Genomic DNA, 19,667 nt, shown 5'->3' with positions numbered 1-19,667 from the left:
TCAGCATTCATTTTGAGAGGACTAGAATTTAAAAACAAGGTTGTAATGCTGAGGTTTTATACGGCATTGGTCAGACTGCACTTGACTATTGTGAGAAATTTTGGACCCCTTATTTAAGAAAAAATGTGCTGATATTGGAGAGGATCCAGAGGAGTTTCAGAAGAATGATTCTGGGAATGAAAGGGTTAACATCTGAGCAGCGTTTGGTATCTCTGAACTTGTACTTGCCGAAGTTTAGAAGAATGAGGGAAGATCTCATTTAAACCTATTGAACATTGAAAGGTCCTGACGAAAGGTCTCAGCCCGAAACGTCGACAGTGGTTCTCCTTATAGATGCTGCCTGGTCTGCTGTGTTCCACCAGCATTTTGTGTGTGTTGTTTGAATTTCCAGCAGATTTCCTCATGTTTGAACATTGAAAGGCCTGGATAGAATGGATGTGGAGAGGATATTTCCCATAGTGAGTTAGTCTAGGATCAAAGGGCACAGCATCAAAATAGAAGGAAATCCAGTTAGGAGAGAGATGAGGAAGAACTTTGTTATGTTAAGGGTAGTAAATCTGTGGACTTCATTGCTACAGATGGCTGTGGAGTCCATGTCATTGGGTATATTTAAGACAGAAGTTGATAGGTTCTTGATGAGTCAGGGTGTCAAAGGGACAGGGAGAAGCCAGAAGAATGGGGTTGAGAGGGATAATAAACTACCCATGATAGAATGGTGGAGTAGACTTGTTGGAGTGAATTGCCTAACTATGCTCCAATGTCTTATGATCACATCGCATGAACTCAAGTGTCATGCTGTGTGCTGGCAACAGCTGAGCCCAGGTGTAGAGGAACAACAGGCTCCCATGCAGAGACGGAAACAAGAGCTTATACTTAGGAATTCCAACAGAACATTGATGACTTGACCTAGCAACACCACAAGACAAATTGGGAGTCCGCCCCACGCCAGTCGAAATAAGCTGGACAAAATTAAACAGAAAGCACAAGGGCTTAACGACTGCAGTTAAGACAATAATTAGCAAGCGCTCCAGAAACCCAGGAGCCCAACGCTCTACAGCTCACTGCGCGGGACCCCAGGGCTCCTGAGACTCAACGTTCATTCAACACGTCTGCTTTGAAATATACAATGAAATGCGTCACTTGTGTTAACAACCAAAATACCTGAGGGTGTGCGGGGAGCAGCCCACAAGCGTCACCACGTACTCCAGCACCAATATATCATGCCCACACTACTCGGCAGAACAACACAGAATACAACAAGCAACAAAATAACAGCAGCAAATCAAGCCTTGTTCCTCCCTTCCACACATGCACATACACAATCCTCTAATCCCAGAACAGGCTGTCTCCCTTGCCCTCCTGCCTCCAGTAGACTTGGATGTGCAGGCACTGGGTCTTAGACTACCCTAGGAGACTTGCAAGACTTGCAGATCCAGAGTGCCAGCCTCCCTAAAGCCTTCCTTACAAATACTAAAAGAAAACTAAAAGACATCTAGAACTGAGCTAAATGGAGAACCTATTCTATGGAACTGAAGCTTCCTTTTGCCTTTTTTGGTTTATTGTCAAACAGGGCATTCAATTTCCCTTTGAGATTCTGGAATTGTTGTACTACATAGGTCTGTTGAGGACTCTACAGCAAGACAGTGGCCAGCAAGGAGAGGAATGTGACTATGGGATTGGAAGCACAAGATCTATAAAACATGCTTCATGTCACTTGGCTGGATGGTTGTAATTTCAGGAGGTACAAACTGAAATGAATTGGGAGTATGCTATCCCTTCCCTCCATACCCCCACTCCTCACCCCACTTTAGATACTGACCTGGAAACCAGTAGAATTAGCTGTATCCATTTCAGCTTGTTCCCAAGATGTCCACTGTCATGGAATTCAGCCTTCAGTCAATTTGATACAAACAAGGTGATATCAAGAAAAGGCTGAGAGTACTGAAAACATACAGGCTATTGGATCATCCCAAATCTAAACTGAAGGCTTGTGCTCCAGTACTATCTGCACCTCCTGTGCCAACCAAGCGGTGGGAGTGTTGAAGGACATCTTCAATCTCTCACTGCTGCAGAGGTTTCCACCTGCTTCAAAAAGGTAACAATCATACCAGTGCCCAAGAAAAGCAGGGTGAGCTGCTTCAATGACTTTTGCCCAGTAGCACTCACATTTGCTGTGATGAAGTGTTTAGAGAGCTTGGTCACGATCAGAATAAACTCTTACCTATGCAAGGACCTGGACCCACTGCAATTTGCATTTCACCACAACAGGTCTATAGTGGATGCAATCTCACTGGCTCTCCACTTTCTCTTGAATCAACTGGACATGAGTAATATCTATATCAGGCTGCTGTTTATTACTGCACTCAGCGTTCAACACAATTGTATCCTCTGTTCTAGTCAATAAGCTCCAAAACCTGGGCCTCTGTTCCTTCCTGTGCAACTGGATTCCTGAGTTCCTCTCCAGGAGACCACAGTCAGTGTGGACTGGAAATAACCATCAACACTGGCACATCTCAAGAATGTGTGCTTAGCCCACTGCTCTACTCTCTCTACACACACTGGTTAAGCACAGCTCAAATGGCATCTATAACCGTTGTTAGCAGAATTTCAAATGGTGATGAGGAAGCATACAAGAGCAAGAGAGACCAGCTGGTTGGGTGGTGTTGTAGCAACAATCTTGCACTCAGCATCAGTAAGACCAGGGAATTGAATACTGTTGGGGGGTTGGCTTACCTGGGACAAGCTGTGGCAGCCGGATCTCTGGCACTGAGTCTGGTTCTGCAGTGCAGAAGGGAGGGAGGAAGAAGAGGAGAGCGGTAGTGATAGGGGATTCCATAGTCAGGGGTACAGACTCTGGGTACAGTCAGGGGAGATTCTGTGGTCATGACAGAGACCCCCAGATGGTTTGTTGCCTCCCGGGTGCCAGGATCAAGGATGTCTCTGATCTTGTGCACAGCATTCTGAGGTGGGAGGTTGATCAGCCAGATGTTGTGGTACACATTGGTACCAATGACATAGGTAGAAAGAGTCAGGAGGTCCTGAAGAGTGAATACAGAGAGCTTGGTAGGAAGTTGAAAAACAGGACCTCAAGGGTAGTAATCTCCGGATTGCTGCCTGTGCCACGTGCCAGTGAGGGTAAGAGTAGGATAGTCTGGCAGATGGACACGTGGCTGAGAAACTGTTGTAGGGGGCAGGGTTTCAGATTTCTAAATCATTGGGACCTCTTCTGAGGCAGGTGGGACCTGCACCAGAGAGATGGGTTACACCTGAACTACAAGGGGACCAATATACTTGCAGGGAGGTTTGCTAGTGTTATTGGGGAGGGTTTAAACTACCGTTTGTAGATTTGCGGGGGATGGGAACCAGAGTGCCAGAGTAGATAGTGGAACGGGGGTAAAAATAAATGATGTTAGTAGTTCATGCAAAGTCACAAATAGTAAGGTTGTGTGTGGTGGTAACAATCTTCTGAGGTGTGTATATTTCAATGCGAGGAGTATTGTGGGAAAGGCAGATGAGCTGAGGGCCTGGATTGACCTGTGGAATTATGACATCATAGTCATTACTGAAACTTGGCGACAGGAGGGGCAGGACTGGCAGCTCAATGTTCCAGGGTTCCAATGTTTCAGATGTGATAGAGGCAGAGGGATGAAGGGTGGGGGTGGCTTTGCTAGTCAGGGAAAATATTACAGCAGTGCTTCAGCAGGAAGATTAGAGGGTTTGTCCACTGATGCCATATGGGTGGAGCTGAGAAACAGGAAAGTTATGACCACATTAATAGGGTTGTGTTATAGACCACCCAATAGTCAGCGAGAACTGGAGGAGCAAATCTGCAGAGAGATAACAGACAACTGCAGGAGACAGAAAGTTGTTATTGTAGGGAATTTTAATTTTCTACACATTGATTGGGACTCCCATACTGTTAAAGGTCTAGATGGGTTAGAGTTTGTAAAATGTGTTCAGGAAAGTTTTCTAAATCAATATATAGATATACCAACTAGGGAGGATGCAATATTAGATCTCCTATTAGGAAATGAGTTAGGACAGGTGACGGAAGTGTATGTAGGGGAACACTTTGGTTCCAGTGATCATAACATCATTAGTTTCAACTTGATCATGGATAAAGATAGATCTGGTCCTCGGGTTGAAGTTCTAAACTGGAAAAAAGCCAAATTTGAAGAAATGAGAAAGGATCTAAAAAGTGTAGATTGGGACAGGTTGTTCTCTGGCAAGGGTGTGATTGGTAAATGGGAGGCCTTCAAAGGAGTAATTTTGAGAATGCGGAGTTTGTATGTTCCTGTCAGGATTAAATGCAAAATGATAAAGAATAAGGAACCTTGGTTTTCGAGGGATATTGGAACTGATAAAGAAGAAGAGAGAGATGTATAACATGTATAGGCAACAGGGAGGAAATAAGATGCTTGAGGAGTATAAAAAGAGTAAGAAAATACTTAAGAAAGAAATCAGGAGGGCTAAAAGAAGACATGAGGTTGCTTTGGCAGTCAGGGTGAAGGATAATCCTAAGAGCTTCTACAGGTATTTTAAGAGCAAAAGGATAGTAAGGGATAAAATTGGTCCTCTTGATGATCAGAGTGGTCGGCTATGTATGGAACCAAAAGAAATGTGAGAGATATTAAATGGGTTTTTTGCATCTGTATTTACTAAGGAAACTGGAACGGAGTCTATGGAAACAAGGCAAACAAGTAGGGAGGTCATGGAACTTATACAGATTAAAGAGGAGGAGGCGCTTGCTGTCTTGAAGCAAATCAGAGTAGATAAATCCCCAGGACCTGACAGGGTATTTCCTCAGACCTTGAAGGAGACTAGTGTTGAAATTGCAGGGGCCCTGGCAGAAATATTTAAAGTGTCGATATCCACGGGTCTGGTGCTGGAGGATTGGAGGATAGCTCATGTAGTTCCATTGTTTAAAAAAGGCTCAAAAAGTAAACCGGGAAATTATAGGTCGGTAAGTTTGACATTGGTAGTAGGTAAATTATTGGAAGGAATACTAAGAGATAGGATCTACAAGTATTTGGATAGACAGGGAATTGTTAGAAAAAGTCAGTATGGCTGTGTGCGTGGTAGGTCATGTTTAACCATGTTTAGAGTTTTTCGAGGAACCTACCAGGAAAGTGGAAGAAGGGAAGGCAGTGGATATTGTCTACATGGACTTCAGTAAGGCCTTTGACAAGGTCCCACATGGGAGGTTAGTTGGGAAGATTCAGTTGCTAGGTATACATGGTGAGGTAGTAAATTGGATTAGACATTTGCTCAATGGAAGAAGCCAGAGAGTGGTAGTGGAGGATTGCTACTCTGAGTGGAGGCCTGTGACTAGCGGTGTGCCACAGGGATCAGTGCTGGGTCCATTGTTATTTGTCATCTATATCAATGATCTGGATGATAATGTGGCAAATTGGATAAGCAAATTTGCTGATGATACAAAGATTGGAGGTGTAGTGGACAGTGAGGAAGGTTTTCAAAGTGTGCAGAGGGATTTGGACCAGTTGGAGGAATGGGTTGAAAAATGGCAGATGGAGTTTAATGCGGACAAGTGTGAGGTATTGCACTTTGGAAGGAAAAACCAAGGTAGAACATACAAGGTAAATGGTAGGACACTAAGGAGTGCAGTAGAACAGAGGGATCTGGGAGTACAGATACATAATTCCCTAAAAGTGGCGTCACAAGTAGATAGGGTCGTAAAGTGAGCTTTTGGTACATTGGTCTTTATAAATCAAAATATTGAGTATAAGAGTTGGAATGTTATGGTGAGGTTGTATAAGACACTGGTGAGACAGAATTTGGAGTATTGTGTGCAGTTTTGGTCACCTAATTACAGGAAAGATATTAATAAGGTTGAAAGAGTGCAGAGAACATCCTTTACAAGGATGTTGCTGGGACTTGAGAAACTGAGTTACAGAGAAAGGTTGAATAGGTTAGGACTTTATTCCCTGGAGCATAGGAAAATGGGTGATTTGATAGAGGTGTATAAAATTATGATGGGTATAGTTAGAGTGAATGCAAACAGGCTTTTTCCACTGAGGCTAGGGGAGAGAAAAACCAGAGGTCATGTGTTAAGGGTGAAGGGGGAAAAGTTTAAAGAGAACATTGAGGGGGGGGGGGCTTCTTCATGCAGAGGGTGGTGGGAGTGGGGAATGAGCTGCCAGATGGAGTGGTGAATGCGGGTTCACTTTTGACATTTCAGAAGGACAGGTATATGGATGAGAGGGGTTTGGAGGGATATGGCCCAGGTGCAGATCAGTGGGACTCGGCAGAAAAATGGTTCAGCACAGGCAAGAAGGGCCAAAAGGCCTGTTTCAGTGCTGTAATGTTCTATGGTTCTATATGTTCTGTATGGTATTCCTGTGCTTCTCACAATCATGAAGATTGGCAGAGTAATTGGCCACTGGATTAGTATAAATGGGTAGTTGAAGACTGGCATGGACTTAGCGGGCCAAAAGACACTTTTCTATGCTTTATCTCTCAATGAAGCTATATTACTCTTGGTCTGGAAGTTAGTGGTAGAATCCAATGGAGAATTAATGCAAATATGGTACAAATTAAACAAATACGATAAGTGTAAAAGGTAGTTGAATGCTGCCATAAATACAATAGGCCGAATGGCCCACTTCCATTCTCTATGATTCTCTGAGTTAAGATCTGGTCACAGACTATAAAGTTGGATTAGTAGCAAAGACAGCTTGTAAATTAATACTCAGTTATCCAGATTTAGAGTTTCTGTACTTGGTAAAATGGGCAATTTTGACAGGCAATATACTTGAAATGTTTTCAACCACTTATTAAAATGTAACTTAAGTTAAAAATATAAGTTGTATTTTAATAGCTTAAAGTAATCCTTAATAAAGTTAAGTGCAGTAATCTGGGTGAAAGTGTATTAGACAATAGATAATAGGTGCAGAAGTAGACCATTTGGCCCTTCGAGCCTGCACCGCCATTCTGAGATCATGGCTGATCATCTACTATCAATACCCGGTTCCTGCCTTGTTCGCATATCTCTTGATTCCCCTATCCATAAGATACCTATCTAGCTCCTTCTTGAAAGCATCCAGAGAATTAGCCTCCACTACCTTCCGAGGCAGTGCATTCCAGACCCCCACAACTCTCTGGGAGAAGAAGTTTAACTCTGTCCTAAATGACCTACCCCTTATTCTCAAACCATGCCCTCTGGTACTGGACTCTCCCAGCATCTGGAACATATTTCCTGCCTCTATCTTGTCCAATCCCTTAATAATGTTACATGTTTCAATCAGATCCCCTCTCAATCTCCTTAATTCCAGCATGTACAAGCCCAGTCTCTCTAACCTCTCTGCGTAAGACAGTCCAGACATCCCAGGAATTAACCTTGTGAATCTACGCTGCACTTCCTCTACAACCAGGATGTCCTTGCTTAACCCTGGAGACCAAAACTGCACACAATACTCCAGGTGTGGTCTCACCAGGGCTCTGTACAAATGCAATAGGATTTCCTTGCTCTTGTACTCAATTCCCTTTGTAATAAAGGCCAACATTCCATTAGCCTTCTTCACTGCCTGCTGCACTTGCTCATTCACCTTCAGTGACTGATGAACAAAGACTCCTAGATCTCTTTGTATTTCTCCCTTACCTAACTCTACACCGTTCAGATAATAATCTGCCTTCCTGTTCTTACTCCCAAAGTGGATAACCTCACACTTATTCACATTAAATGTCATCTGCCAAGTATCTGCCCACTCACCCAGCCTATCCAAGTCACCCTGAATTCTCCTAACATCCTCATCACATGTCACACTGCCACCCAGCTTAGTATCATCAGCAAACTTGCTGATGTTATTCTCAACATCAGCATTTGTATTTTAATGCAAATAAGAGAGTATTTTAAGTCGCGTTGCTAGAGACTAACACACAGTTATTGTGCTTCACAGTTCCCAAGAATGTTGATGTGGGAAGGCAGGAGGACCTTCAGGGTCCCTGGCAATGACACCTCAAGAAGGTCATCCAGTTGCAGCTCCCAACAGGCTATGTTACGGAGTTGGAACTGGAACTGGATGAACTGCAGATCATTTGGAAAGCATAGGAGGTAGTTACACCCAAGGTGCAAGATGCGGGTAACAGGGTGACCCTCAGGAGGGGGAAACGGGATAGGCAGCCTGTGCAGAGTACCCCTGAGCTAATCCCCCCAAAAACAGGTATGCCACTTTGGATAGTGTTGGGGGAATGACCTTACAGAGGAAGGCCACGACGGTCAGGTTTCTGGCACTGTGACTCTGAAGGGAAGGCGAGGGGCGTAGGAAGAGGTTTGCTGTAGTGATAAGAGATTCATTGTTTATGCAAACAGAAAGATGTTCTGTGGATGAGAACAAGATAAGACTATAATACCATAAGAGATAGCAGCAGAATTAGACCATTTGGCCCATCGATCAGCCATGATGATCCTTTTTTCCTCTCAGCTCCAATCTCCTGCCTTCTCCTGTATCCTGTCAAACTCGACCAATCACGCATCTATCAACCTCTGCCTTAAACTTACATACAGACTTGGCCTCCAAAGCTGCCTGTGGCAACGAATTCCACAGATTCACCACCCTCTGGCTAAAGATATTCCTCCTCATCTCTGATCTAAAAGGATGTCCCTCTTTTCTGAGGCTGTGTACTCTGTTTCCCATCATAGGAAACATCCTTTCTACATCCACTCTATCAAGGCCTTTCACCATTTGATAGGTTTCAATTAGGTCACCCCTCATTCTTCTAAATTCCAGTGAATACAGGCCCAGAGCCATCAAACGCGCTTCGTATGACAAGCTGTTCAAACCTGTAATCATTTCTGTCAACCTCCTTTGAACCATCTCCAGTTTCAGCACATTCTTTCTAAGATAAGGGGTCCAAAGCTGCTAACAATACCCCAACTGGGGCCTCACCAGTGCTTTATAAAGTCTCAACATTACATCCTTGCTTTTATATTCTAGTCCTCGTGAAATGAATGAAAACATCGTATTTGCCTTCCTCACCACAGACTCAACCTGCAAATTAATCTTTAGGGAATCCTGCACAAGGACTCCCAAGTCCCTTTACACCACAGTTTTTTGTATTTTCTCTCCATTTAGAAAATATTCAGCCCTGTCATTTCTTCTACCAAAGTTCGTGACCATACACTTCCCCGACACTGCTACCTCTTTGCCCATTCTCCTAACCTGTTTAAGTCCTTCTGTAGACTCTCTACTTCCTCAGAACTGCCTGACCCTCCACCTATCTTGGTATTGTCTGCAGGAAAGCCATCAACTTTCAGAATCTGAATCAGAAAGGACATTCCATCATCCAAAGTATTAACATATAACGTAAAAAGAATTGGACCCCTGTGGAGTATCACAAGTCACCGACAGCCAACCAGTAAGTGCTCCCTTCATTCTCACTCTTTACCTTCTGTCAACCAGCCACTGCTTTATCCATGCTTCAATCTTTCCTGTAAGACCATGGGCTCATAGATTGTTATGCAACCTCAAGTGTGGCACCTTCTCAAAGGCCTTCTGAAAATCCAAATACACAACATCAGCAATTCTCCTTTGTCTATCCTGCTTGTTACTTCTTCAAAGAATTCCAACAGATTTGCCAGACAAGATTTTCCCCAAAGGAAACCTTGCAGTCTTCGACCTATTTTATCAGGTACCTCCAAGTAACCCGAATCCACAACCTTAGCAATCGACTCCAGCATCTTCCCAACCACAGAGGTCAGACTAATTAGCCTATAATTTCCTTTGTTCTGCCTTTCTCCCTTCTTGAAGAGTGGAATGACATTTGCAATTTTCCAGTGATTCTTGTAAGATCATTACTATTGACTCCACAATCTCTTCAGTGACCTCTTTCAGAACCCTGGTGTTTACACCATCTGGTCCAGGTGACCTATCTGCCTTCAGACACTTCAGGTTCCCAAGAACCTTCTCTCAGGTAACAGTAACTTGACACACTTCATGACTCCTGGCACTTTCGAACTTCCACCATACTTCTAGTATCTTCCACAGTGAAGAATTATGCAAAATACTTGTTCAGATCTATTTCCTGTTACTACCTCTCCAGCAAAGTTTTTCAGCAGTCTGATATCCACTCTCGCTTGTCTTTTGCACTTTATACAGTTGAAGAAACTTTCGGTATCCTCTTTAATATTGTTGGCTAGCTTACTTTTGTACCCCATCTTTACCTTGTTAATGACTTCTTAGTTGCCTTCTGTTAGTTTTAAAAGCTTCCCAATCCTCTAAATTCCCACTAATTTTTGCTTTATTATATGCACTCAACTTGGCCTTTAATGTTTGCTGTGACTTCTCTTATTAGTCCCAGTTGTGTCAACTTGCCTTTAGAATACTTCTTCCTCTTTGGAATGAGTACTTCCTGTGCCTTCTGAATTGCTTCCAGAAATTCCAGTCATTGCTGCTCTGCCACCATCCCTGCCAGTGTCCTTTCCCAATCAATTTTGGCCAACCTCTTTCTCATGCCTCTGTAATTCCCTTTACTCCACTATAATACTGATACATAGAAACTAGGTGCAGGAGTAGGTCATTCAGCCCTTCGAGCCTGCACCGCCATTCAGTATGATCATGGCTGATCATCCAACTCAGAACCCTGTACCCGCTTTCTCTCCATACCCCCGATCCCTTTAGCCACAAGGGCCATATCTAACTTCCTCTTAAGTATAGCCAATGAACCGGCCTCAAGTGTTTCCTGTGGCAGAGAATTCCACAGATTCAACACTCTCTGTGTGAAGAAGTTTTTCCTCATCTCGGTCCTAAAAGGCTTCCCCTTTATCCTTAAACTTTGACCCCTCATTCTGGACTTCCCCAACATTGGAAACAATCTTCCTGCATCTAGCCTGTCCAATCCCTTTAGAATTTTATACGTTTCAATAAGATCCCCCCTTAATCTTCTAAATTCCAGTGAGTATAAGCCTAGTCGATCCAGTCTTTCTTCATATGAAAGTCCTGCCATCCCAGGAATCAATCTGGTGAACCTTCTCTGTACTCCCTCTATGGCAAGAATGTCTTTCCTCAGATTAGGGGACCAAAACTGCACACAATACTCTAGGTGCAGTCTCACCAGGGCCTTGTACAACTGCAGTAGAACCTCCCTGCTCCTGTACTCAAATCCTTTTGCTATGAATGCCAACATACCATTTGCCTTTTTCACCACCTGCTGTACCTGCATGCCCACCTTCAATGACTGGTGTACAATGACACCCAGGTCTCGTTACACTTCCCCTTTTCCTAATTGGCCACCGTTCAGATAATAATCCGTTTTCCTGTTCTTGCAACCAAAGTGGATAACCTCACATTTATCCACATTAAATTGCATCTGCCATGAATTTTCCCACTCGCCTAACCTATCCAAGTCACCCTGCATCCTCTTAGCATCCTCCTCACAGCTAACACTGCCACCCAGCTTCGTGTCATCTGCAAACTTGGAGATGCTGCATTTAATTCCCTCATCTAAATCATTAATATATATTGTAAATAACTGGGGTCCCAGCACTGAGCCTTGCAGTACCCCACTAGTTACTGCCTGCCATTCTGAAAAGGTCTCATTTACTCCCACTCTTTGCTTCCTGTCTGCCAACCAATTCTCTATCCACATAAGTACCATAACCCCAATACTGTGTGCTTTAAGTTTGCACACTAATCTCCTGTGTGGGACCTTTTCAAAAGCCTTTTGAAAATCTAAATATACCACATTCACTGGCTCTCCCCTATCCACTCTACTAGTTACATCTTCAAAAAATTCTATAAGATTCTTCAGACATGATTTTCCTTTCACAAATCCATGCTGACTTTGTCTGATGATTTCACCTCTTTCCAAATGTGCTGTTGTCACATCTTTGATAACCGACTCTAGCATTTTCCCCACCACCGATGTCAGACTAACTGGTCTATAATTCCCTGGTTTTTCTCTGCCTGCTTTTTTAAAAAGCGGGGTTACATTAGCCTCCAATCCTCAGGAACTAATCCAGAATCTAAGGAGTTTTGAAAAATTATGACTAATGCATCCATTATTTCTTGGGCTACCTCCTTAAGCACTCTGGGATGCTTCTGGCTCTGGGGATTTATCTGCCTCTAATCCCTTCAATTTACCTAACACCACTTCCCAACTAACATGTATTTCCCTCAGTTCCTCCATCTCACTAGACCCTCGGTCCCCTACTGTTTCCGGAAGATTATGTCCTCCTTAGTGAAGATAGAACCAAAGTAGTTATTCAATTGCTCTTGTTCCCTATGATCAATTCACCTGTTTCTGACTGTAAGGGACCTACATTTGTCTTGACCAATCTTTTTCTTTTCACGTATCTATAAAAGCTTTTACAGTCAGTTTTTATGTTCCCTGCCAGCTTTCTCTCATAATCTTTTTTCCCTTTCCTAATTAAGTCCTTTGTCCTCCTCTGCTGGTCTCTGAATTTCTCCCAGTCCTCAGATGTGCTGCTTTTTTTTGCTAATTTATATGTTTCTTCTTTGGACTTGATACTATCCCTAATTTCCTTTGTCAGCCATGGGTGCACTACCTTCCCTGGTTTATTCTTTTGCCAGACTGGGATAAAACAATTGTTGTAGTTCATCCATGCGATCTTTAAATGCTTGCCATTGCATATCCACCATCAACCCTTTAAGTATCATTTGCCAGTCTATCTTAGCTAATTCACGTCTCATACCTTCAAAGTTACCCTTCTTTAAGTTCAGAACCTTTGTTTCTGAATTAACTATGTCACTCTCCATCTTAATGAAGAATTCCACCATATTATGGTCACTCTTACCCAAGGGGCCTCGCACGACAAGATTGCTAACTAACCCTTCCTCATTGCTCAATACTCAATCTAGAATGGCCTGCTCTCTAGTTGGTTCCTCAACATGTTGGTTCAGAAAACCATCCTGCATACATTCCAAGAAATCCTCTTCCTCAGCACCCTTACCAATTTGGTTCACCCAATCTATATGTAGATTGAAGTCACCTATTATAACTACTGTTCCTTTATTGCACACATTTCTAATTTCCTGTTTAATGCCGTCCCCAACCTCACTACTACTGTTAGGTGGCCTGTACACAACTCCCACCAGCGTTTTCTGTCCCTTAGTGTTATGCAGCTCTACCCATATCGATTCCACATCCTCCAGGCTAATGTCCTTGCTTTCTATTGCGTTAATCTCCTCTCTAACCAGCAATGCTACCCCACCTCTTTTTCTTTCCTGTCTATCCCTCCTGAATATTGAATATCCCTGGATGTTGAGCTCCCATCCTTAGTCACCCTGGAGCCATGTCTCTGTGATCCCAACTATATCATATTCATTAATAACTATCTGCACATTTGATTCATCCACCTTGTTACGAATGCTCCTTGCATTGACACGCAAAGCCTTCAGGCTTGTTTTTACAACACTCTTAGCCCTTATACAATTATGTTGAAAAGTGGCCCTTTTTGCTTTTTGCCCTGGATTTGCCTGCCTGCCACTTTTACTTTTCACCTTACTACTTTTTGCTTCTACCCTCATTTTACACCCCTCTGTCTCTCTGCACTTGTTCCCATCCCCCTGCCACATTAGTTTAAAGCCTCCTGAACAGCAGTAGCAAACGCTCCCCCTAGGACATTGGTTCCAGTCCAGCCCAGGTGCAGACTGTCCTGTTTATACTGGTCCCACCTCCCCCGGAACTGGTTCCAATGCCACAGAAATTTGAATCCCTCCCCCTTGCACCATTTTTCAAGCCACGTATTCATCTGAAATATCCACGTATTTCTACTCTGACTAGCACGTGGCACTGGTAGTAATCCAAAAATTATTACCTTTGTGGTCCTACTTTTTAGTTTATCTCCTAACTCCCTAAATTCACTTTGTAGGACCTCATCCCGTTTTTTACCTATATCGTTGGTACCTATGTGTACCACGACCACTGGCTGTTCACCCTCCCATTCCAGAATGTCCTGCAGCCGCTCAGAGATATCCTTGACCCTTGCACCAGGGAGGCAACATACCGTCCTAGAGTCTTGTTTGCAGCCACAGAAACGCCTATCTATTCTCCTTACAATCGAATCCCCTATCACTATAGCTCTCCCACTCCTTTCCCTTCCCTCCTGTGCCGCAGGGCCACCCATGGTGCCATGAACTCGGCTGCTGCTGCCTTCCCCTGATGAGACATCTCCCCCAACATATCCAAAACAGTATATCTGTTTAGGAGAGAGATGACCTCAGGGGACTCCTGCACTACCTGCCTTCTGCTACACTGACTAGTGGCCACCCCTTCCCTTTCTGCCTGTGTAGCCTTTACTTGTGGTGTGGCTAACTCACTGAACATGCTATTCACGACTTTCTCAGCATCGCGGATGCTCCAGTATGAATCGAATCGCAGCTCCAGACGCTCAATGCGGTCTGCCAGAAACTGCAGTTGGACACACTTCCTGCACACATAGTTGTCAGGGACACTGGAAGTATCCCTGATTTCCCACATGTTGCAGGATGAACAAACCACGGGGCCAATCTTAGCTGCCATGACCTACCTAATACTTGCCTCAAGTTTTGAAACTTTCTCCTTATAAATCTAACATTTAACATCTAACCTTAGCTTCTCCTCAAATTTCAAGGTGAATTTGATCTTATAATCACTTTCCCTGAGAGTTCCTTTACCTTAAGCTCTCTAATCAATTCCGGTTCATTGCACAACACTCAAACCAGAAGAGTTGATCCCCTTGTGGGCTCAACACAAGTTGCTCTAAGAAGTCATCTTGTAGGCATTCTAGAAATTCCCCCTCTTGGAATCCAGCACTAACCTGCCTTTTCCAATGTTCAATTTCTATTGAAATCCCCCATGACTATTGTAACATTGCCCTTTTGGGCATTTTCTATTTTCCATTGTAATTTCTAGATCACATCTTCACTACTGTTTGAGGATCTATATATAACTCCCACCAGGGCCTTTTTACCCTTGCAGTTCCTTAGCTCCATCCACAATGATCAACACCTTCTGACCCTCTGTCACCTCTTCCTAATGATTTGATTTCATTTTTCCCACAAGCCTTCCTGCTTGTCCTTGCTACACAATCTGTACCCTTGGACATAAAGCTTCCAGCTAAAATCTTCTTTCAGCCATGATTCAGTGATGCCAGCAGCATCATACATGTCAATCTGAGACTCTGCTATAAATTTATCTACCTCATTCTGTATACTGTGTGCATTCAAGTATAACACCTTCAGTCCTGTATTCACCCTTTTCAATTTTGTCCACTTTTCATGTTGCAACTCATTCTGTTGCCTGGAAAAGGTATTGGAAGGTATTCTAAGGGACTGGATTTATAAGTATTTGGACAGACAGGAATGGATTAGGTGTAGTCAGCATGGCTTTGTGTGTGGTATGTTGTATCAAATCAATCTTATAGAGTTTTTCAAGGACGTTACTAGGAAAGTTAATGAAGGTAAGGCAGTGGGTCATGGGTCATGGGTTAAGGATGAAAGGTGAAATGTTTGAGGGGAACATGAGGTGGAACTTCTTCACTCAGAGGGTGGTGAGAGTGTGGAACGAGCTGCCAGTGAAAGTGGTGGATGCAGGTTTGATTTCAACATTGAAGAGAAATTTGGATAGGTGCATAAATGGGAGGGCTATGGTCCGGGTGCAGGTTGAGAGGACGATGCAAATTAATAGTTTGGCACAGACTAGATGGGCCAAAAAGCCTGTGTCTGTGTTGTAGTGGTCTATGGCTCTGACTATCACACACAAAATGCTGGAGGAACTCAGCAGGTCAGGTGGCATCAATAGAAATGAATCGATGTTTTGGTCCGAGACTCTTCATCAGGAGTGGAAAAGAAGGGGGAAGATGCCAGAATAAGAAGGTGGGGGAGGAGAAGGAGAACAAGCGAAAGGATGATAGGTGAAGCTAGGTGTGCAGGGCAGGGGTGATGAAGTAAGAAGCTGGAAGATTCTAAGTGGAAAAGACAAAATGCTGGAGAAGAAGGAATCTTATAGGAGAAGAGAGGGGATCATGGGAGAAAGAAAAGGAGGAGGGGCATCAGGGTGAGGTGATAGGTGAAAAAAGGGAAATAATGAAGAGGGAATGGGGAGGGTATAAAATTGCTCAGGTTGGAGAAATTGATGTTCATGACATCAGGTTGGAGGCTATCCAAAGGGAATAGGAGGTGTTGCTCCTCCAGCCTAAAAGTGGCCTTGTCATGGCACAGGAGGAGGCCGTAGACGGAAGTGGGAAAAGGAATTGAAATGTTTGGCCACTGAGAAATTCCACATTTTGTGGATGGAGCTGAGGTGCTCGACAAAGCGGGCCCATAATCTATGTTGGGTCTCGTCAATGTATCTCACCTGGAACGACTGTTTGGGGCCCTGAATGAAGGTGATAGAGGATGTGAATGGGCATGTGTAGCATGTCTGCCACTTGCAGGGGTAAGTGCCAGGAGGGAGATTATAGAACGGACAAAGGAACTATGGAGGGAGCAATCACTGCAGAAAGTGAAGAGTGGGGGGAAGGGAGGTAAATGTTTGGTGGTAGGATCCCATTGAAGATGATGGAAGTTGCAGCAAATGATGTGCTGGATGCAAAGCTCATGGGGCGGTAGGTGAGGACAACAGGAACTCTATCCTGTTAAGGTGCCTGGAAAATAGGGAGAGGATAGAAGTCCGGGAAATAGAGAGATGCAGGTGAGGGCAGCATCAATGGTGCAGGAAGGGAGCCCTGTTCTTTGAAGAAGGAGATCATCTCTGAGGTCCTGGAAAAGAAAGCCTCATCCTGGTAACAGATGCAACAGAGACAAAGAAACTGAGAAAAGGTAATAGCATTTTGACAGTAGACAGGGTGGGAAGAGGTATAGTCAAGATAGCCATGGGAATTGGTGGGCTTATAAAAGATTACAGTAGACAGTGTGTCTCCAGTGATGAAGACAGAGAGATCGAGACAGGGGAGGAAGGTGTCAGAAAAATGTTCCAAGTGAATTTAAGGACAGGGCGGAAGTTGGAGGCAAAGTTGATGAAATTGACGAGCTCAGCAATGGATGCCTGGAGCAGCACCAATTCAGTTGTCAATCTAGTGCAGAAAGAGTTGTCAGGGAAGTCTTCGAACATGGACTGTTCTAGTAGCCAACCAAAAGGCAGACATAGCTAGGGGCTATGCATGTGCCCATGGCTACATCTTGAGTTTGGAAAAAGTGGAAGGAGCTGAAAGAGAAATTGTTGACGGTGAGGTTCAATTTCACCAGACAGAGGAGAGGAGTGGTGGAAGACCTGGTCAGGTCTGTTGTCAAGAAAGAAGTGGACAGCTGTAAGGCCTTCTTGATGGGATATAGAAATGTATAGGGACTGTACACCCATGGTGAAAATGAGGTTGTTAGGGCCAGGGAATTGAAAGTTGTTGAAGATATCAAGAGCATAGAGGTGCTGTGGAGGTAGGTGGGATGGGTCTGAACCAAGAGGGATAGAAGGGAGTCAAGGTATGTAGACACAAGTTCCATGGGGCAGGAGCAGGCAGAAACAATGGGCTGACCTGGATAGTCAGGTTTGAGGATCTTGGGGAGGAGCTAGAAACAAGTAGTGTGTGGTAAGGGAACTATGAGGGTGGTGGCTGTGGATGGGAGATCTCCAGAGATGATGAGATTGGTGATGTGTTGGGGAGAGAATACTCTGATGATCTTGACTGGAGTCCTTTACAAAGGATAAGAGGAGTTGTCTAAGAGATGCCACCTGGCGTCTGCAAGGTAAAGATCAGTCCACTGCACTCCGTTTGTCTGTGGGTTTGATAGTGAGGTTGGGGTTGGTGCAGAGAGAATACAGGGCAGTGCATTCAGAGGGGGTAAAGTTGAAGAATGGAGAGGAGTGCTGAATTTCAGCTGATTCATCGGCAGCTAGAGATGAAAAGGTTCAGAGCCAGCACAGAACCAAAATGCGGTGTCCAAGGAGAGGAGGTGGAGGGTTGGAGACAGGAGTAGGAGTTATCAGTGTGGGCTGAGGAATTCTAGAGACCAGAGACTAGTCCAGTCTGAAAATCACTTTTGAAAATACCCATAAGGATGACCTGGTTAGATTAAGGTTCAATAGTCAGCTTCATTGCCATTGCTTTTCAAAACAACATCCCAATCCTCAAAATAACCAGCCTTTTGGCAAGACCTCTTCCAGGGCTTGTGACAGTTGAATCTCCCAGTCTCAGACAGCTCCTTCACAAGCACAACCGTATCCACCATCAAAGACATCGGTGCATTAAGAAGTTGGCATCCATCATTACGGACCCTCATCAGCTAGGACGTGCCCTCTGTCTCATCAGGGAGATCAGACAGGAGCTGCTATACCATCAGAATACTGAGTGGTCCTCAAACACCACCTTGTTCCTTTTTTTGGCACTAATTATTGAGTAAAAGAGTGATTTTTTTTTTGTCTTGCACCATACTGTTGCTGCAAAACAACAAATTTTATGTCATATGTGAGTGATAATAAACCTGATTCTGAAAACTGCACCCCATTCTTCTTAAGAATATAAAAAAAAAGGAGCAGGAGAAGGTCATTTTGCCAATCGAGACTTCTCCACCATTCCGTTAGATCAAGGTTGATCTGTTACCAAAGTGGGCCACTGGATTTTCACATTCCACTCCTGGCTCCATACCAGTGATTTGGGCTTCTCATCCACTTAAAGTTTGTGTGTTTTCGATATTTGATTCACGATCGTTAATACAGTGGTTAATTGCTTGCCGCTTTGAAAATGTTACTGTGATATAAGACTTGTGCAGATTTTTTTTGCATATCATTTCACATACATGTTAAGCACCACAATATAAATCCTTCATAAATCTCAAAGATTTTAAGTGGATACATAACTCAGTCCCAAATAATTTTGAGATGTGATTGGTTCTTCACCAACGATTGACTAATAAGCCCTACATGTATCAGGGTACGTTGAGGTACATTTTGTCAAATAATAATCGAATGATATTATTATTTGGATTATATATACAGTCACCATTTAAACATTAGGTACCTGCCGGTAAAGTGTGTCACACAGACTGAAGTATTATTGCAATTAATAGTTCTCCGCAATTAATAAAAAAATGCTTCATCGTCATCATCTAAATATCTGATATTTAAACTAGGGGATATTACAGGTTGAAAAGTTTAAACCCAATCCAACCTGGATCTGGAGAACCTGTTGATGTAGTGTGATTGGATTTCCACAGTACCCTTGACAGGGAGCCAGATTAAAGCCTGGTCCACAGATAATGGTGCTTGGGGAAGTGTGTCAGAATGGTTTGAGGCTTTTGACCCCGTTGCTATTACAAATAGAACCACTTTGAATTTGGAAAAACGGATATTGTACGACTGACAAAAATATACTCAGTTACTATTACAAACTATGACAAAAGTGTTGCCTCGAAAACATTGTAGCAATACTATGATTTAAAATTTGTTGTTTCTTAGAAAGTTAAGACTGGTTCAATTCAGATATTCACTGATACATTGAACTACGTGCTTAGAAATTAAGAATTTGAAGAACTGCCAATTCTTGTTGACATCGTTGGAACATTTCAAGCTTCTAATGCTGACTGCGAATGTGGATTCAATCTGATGAATTCAATTAAATGTGAATCCAGAAACAGACTAGAAGTGGAACAGTTGGGTGATCCAATGAGGATTAAGATGTATCTTTCATCTGGATGTGAACTTAATTTGGATAGTGT

At 43.5% G+C, this 19,667-nt stretch overlaps 1 protein-coding gene across 1 annotated transcript in view; it reads left to right on the top strand.

The window, feature by feature from the left end:
* The window catches only part of prkd1 (protein kinase D1), a 351,830-nt gene extending 332,163 nt beyond the window's left edge, over positions 1-19,667 (top strand). Inside the window, exons 19-20 of the mRNA XM_059956078.1 lie at positions 9,256-9,375; positions 19,408-19,667. Of these exons, the coding sequence (XP_059812061.1) occupies positions 9,256-9,315 (60 nt within the window). The 3' untranslated portion in view covers positions 9,316-9,375; positions 19,408-19,667. The remainder of the gene's footprint in view (positions 1-9,255; positions 9,376-19,407) is intronic.

The sequence above is a fragment of the Hypanus sabinus genome, chromosome 2 (genome assembly GCF_030144855.1).
Source record: "Hypanus sabinus isolate sHypSab1 chromosome 2, sHypSab1.hap1, whole genome shotgun sequence".
Taxonomy (NCBI): Eukaryota; Metazoa; Chordata; class Chondrichthyes; order Myliobatiformes; family Dasyatidae; genus Hypanus; species Hypanus sabinus.
The sequence above is the reverse complement of the archived record's forward strand: the minus strand, read 5'-3'. Positions and strand labels throughout refer to the sequence as shown.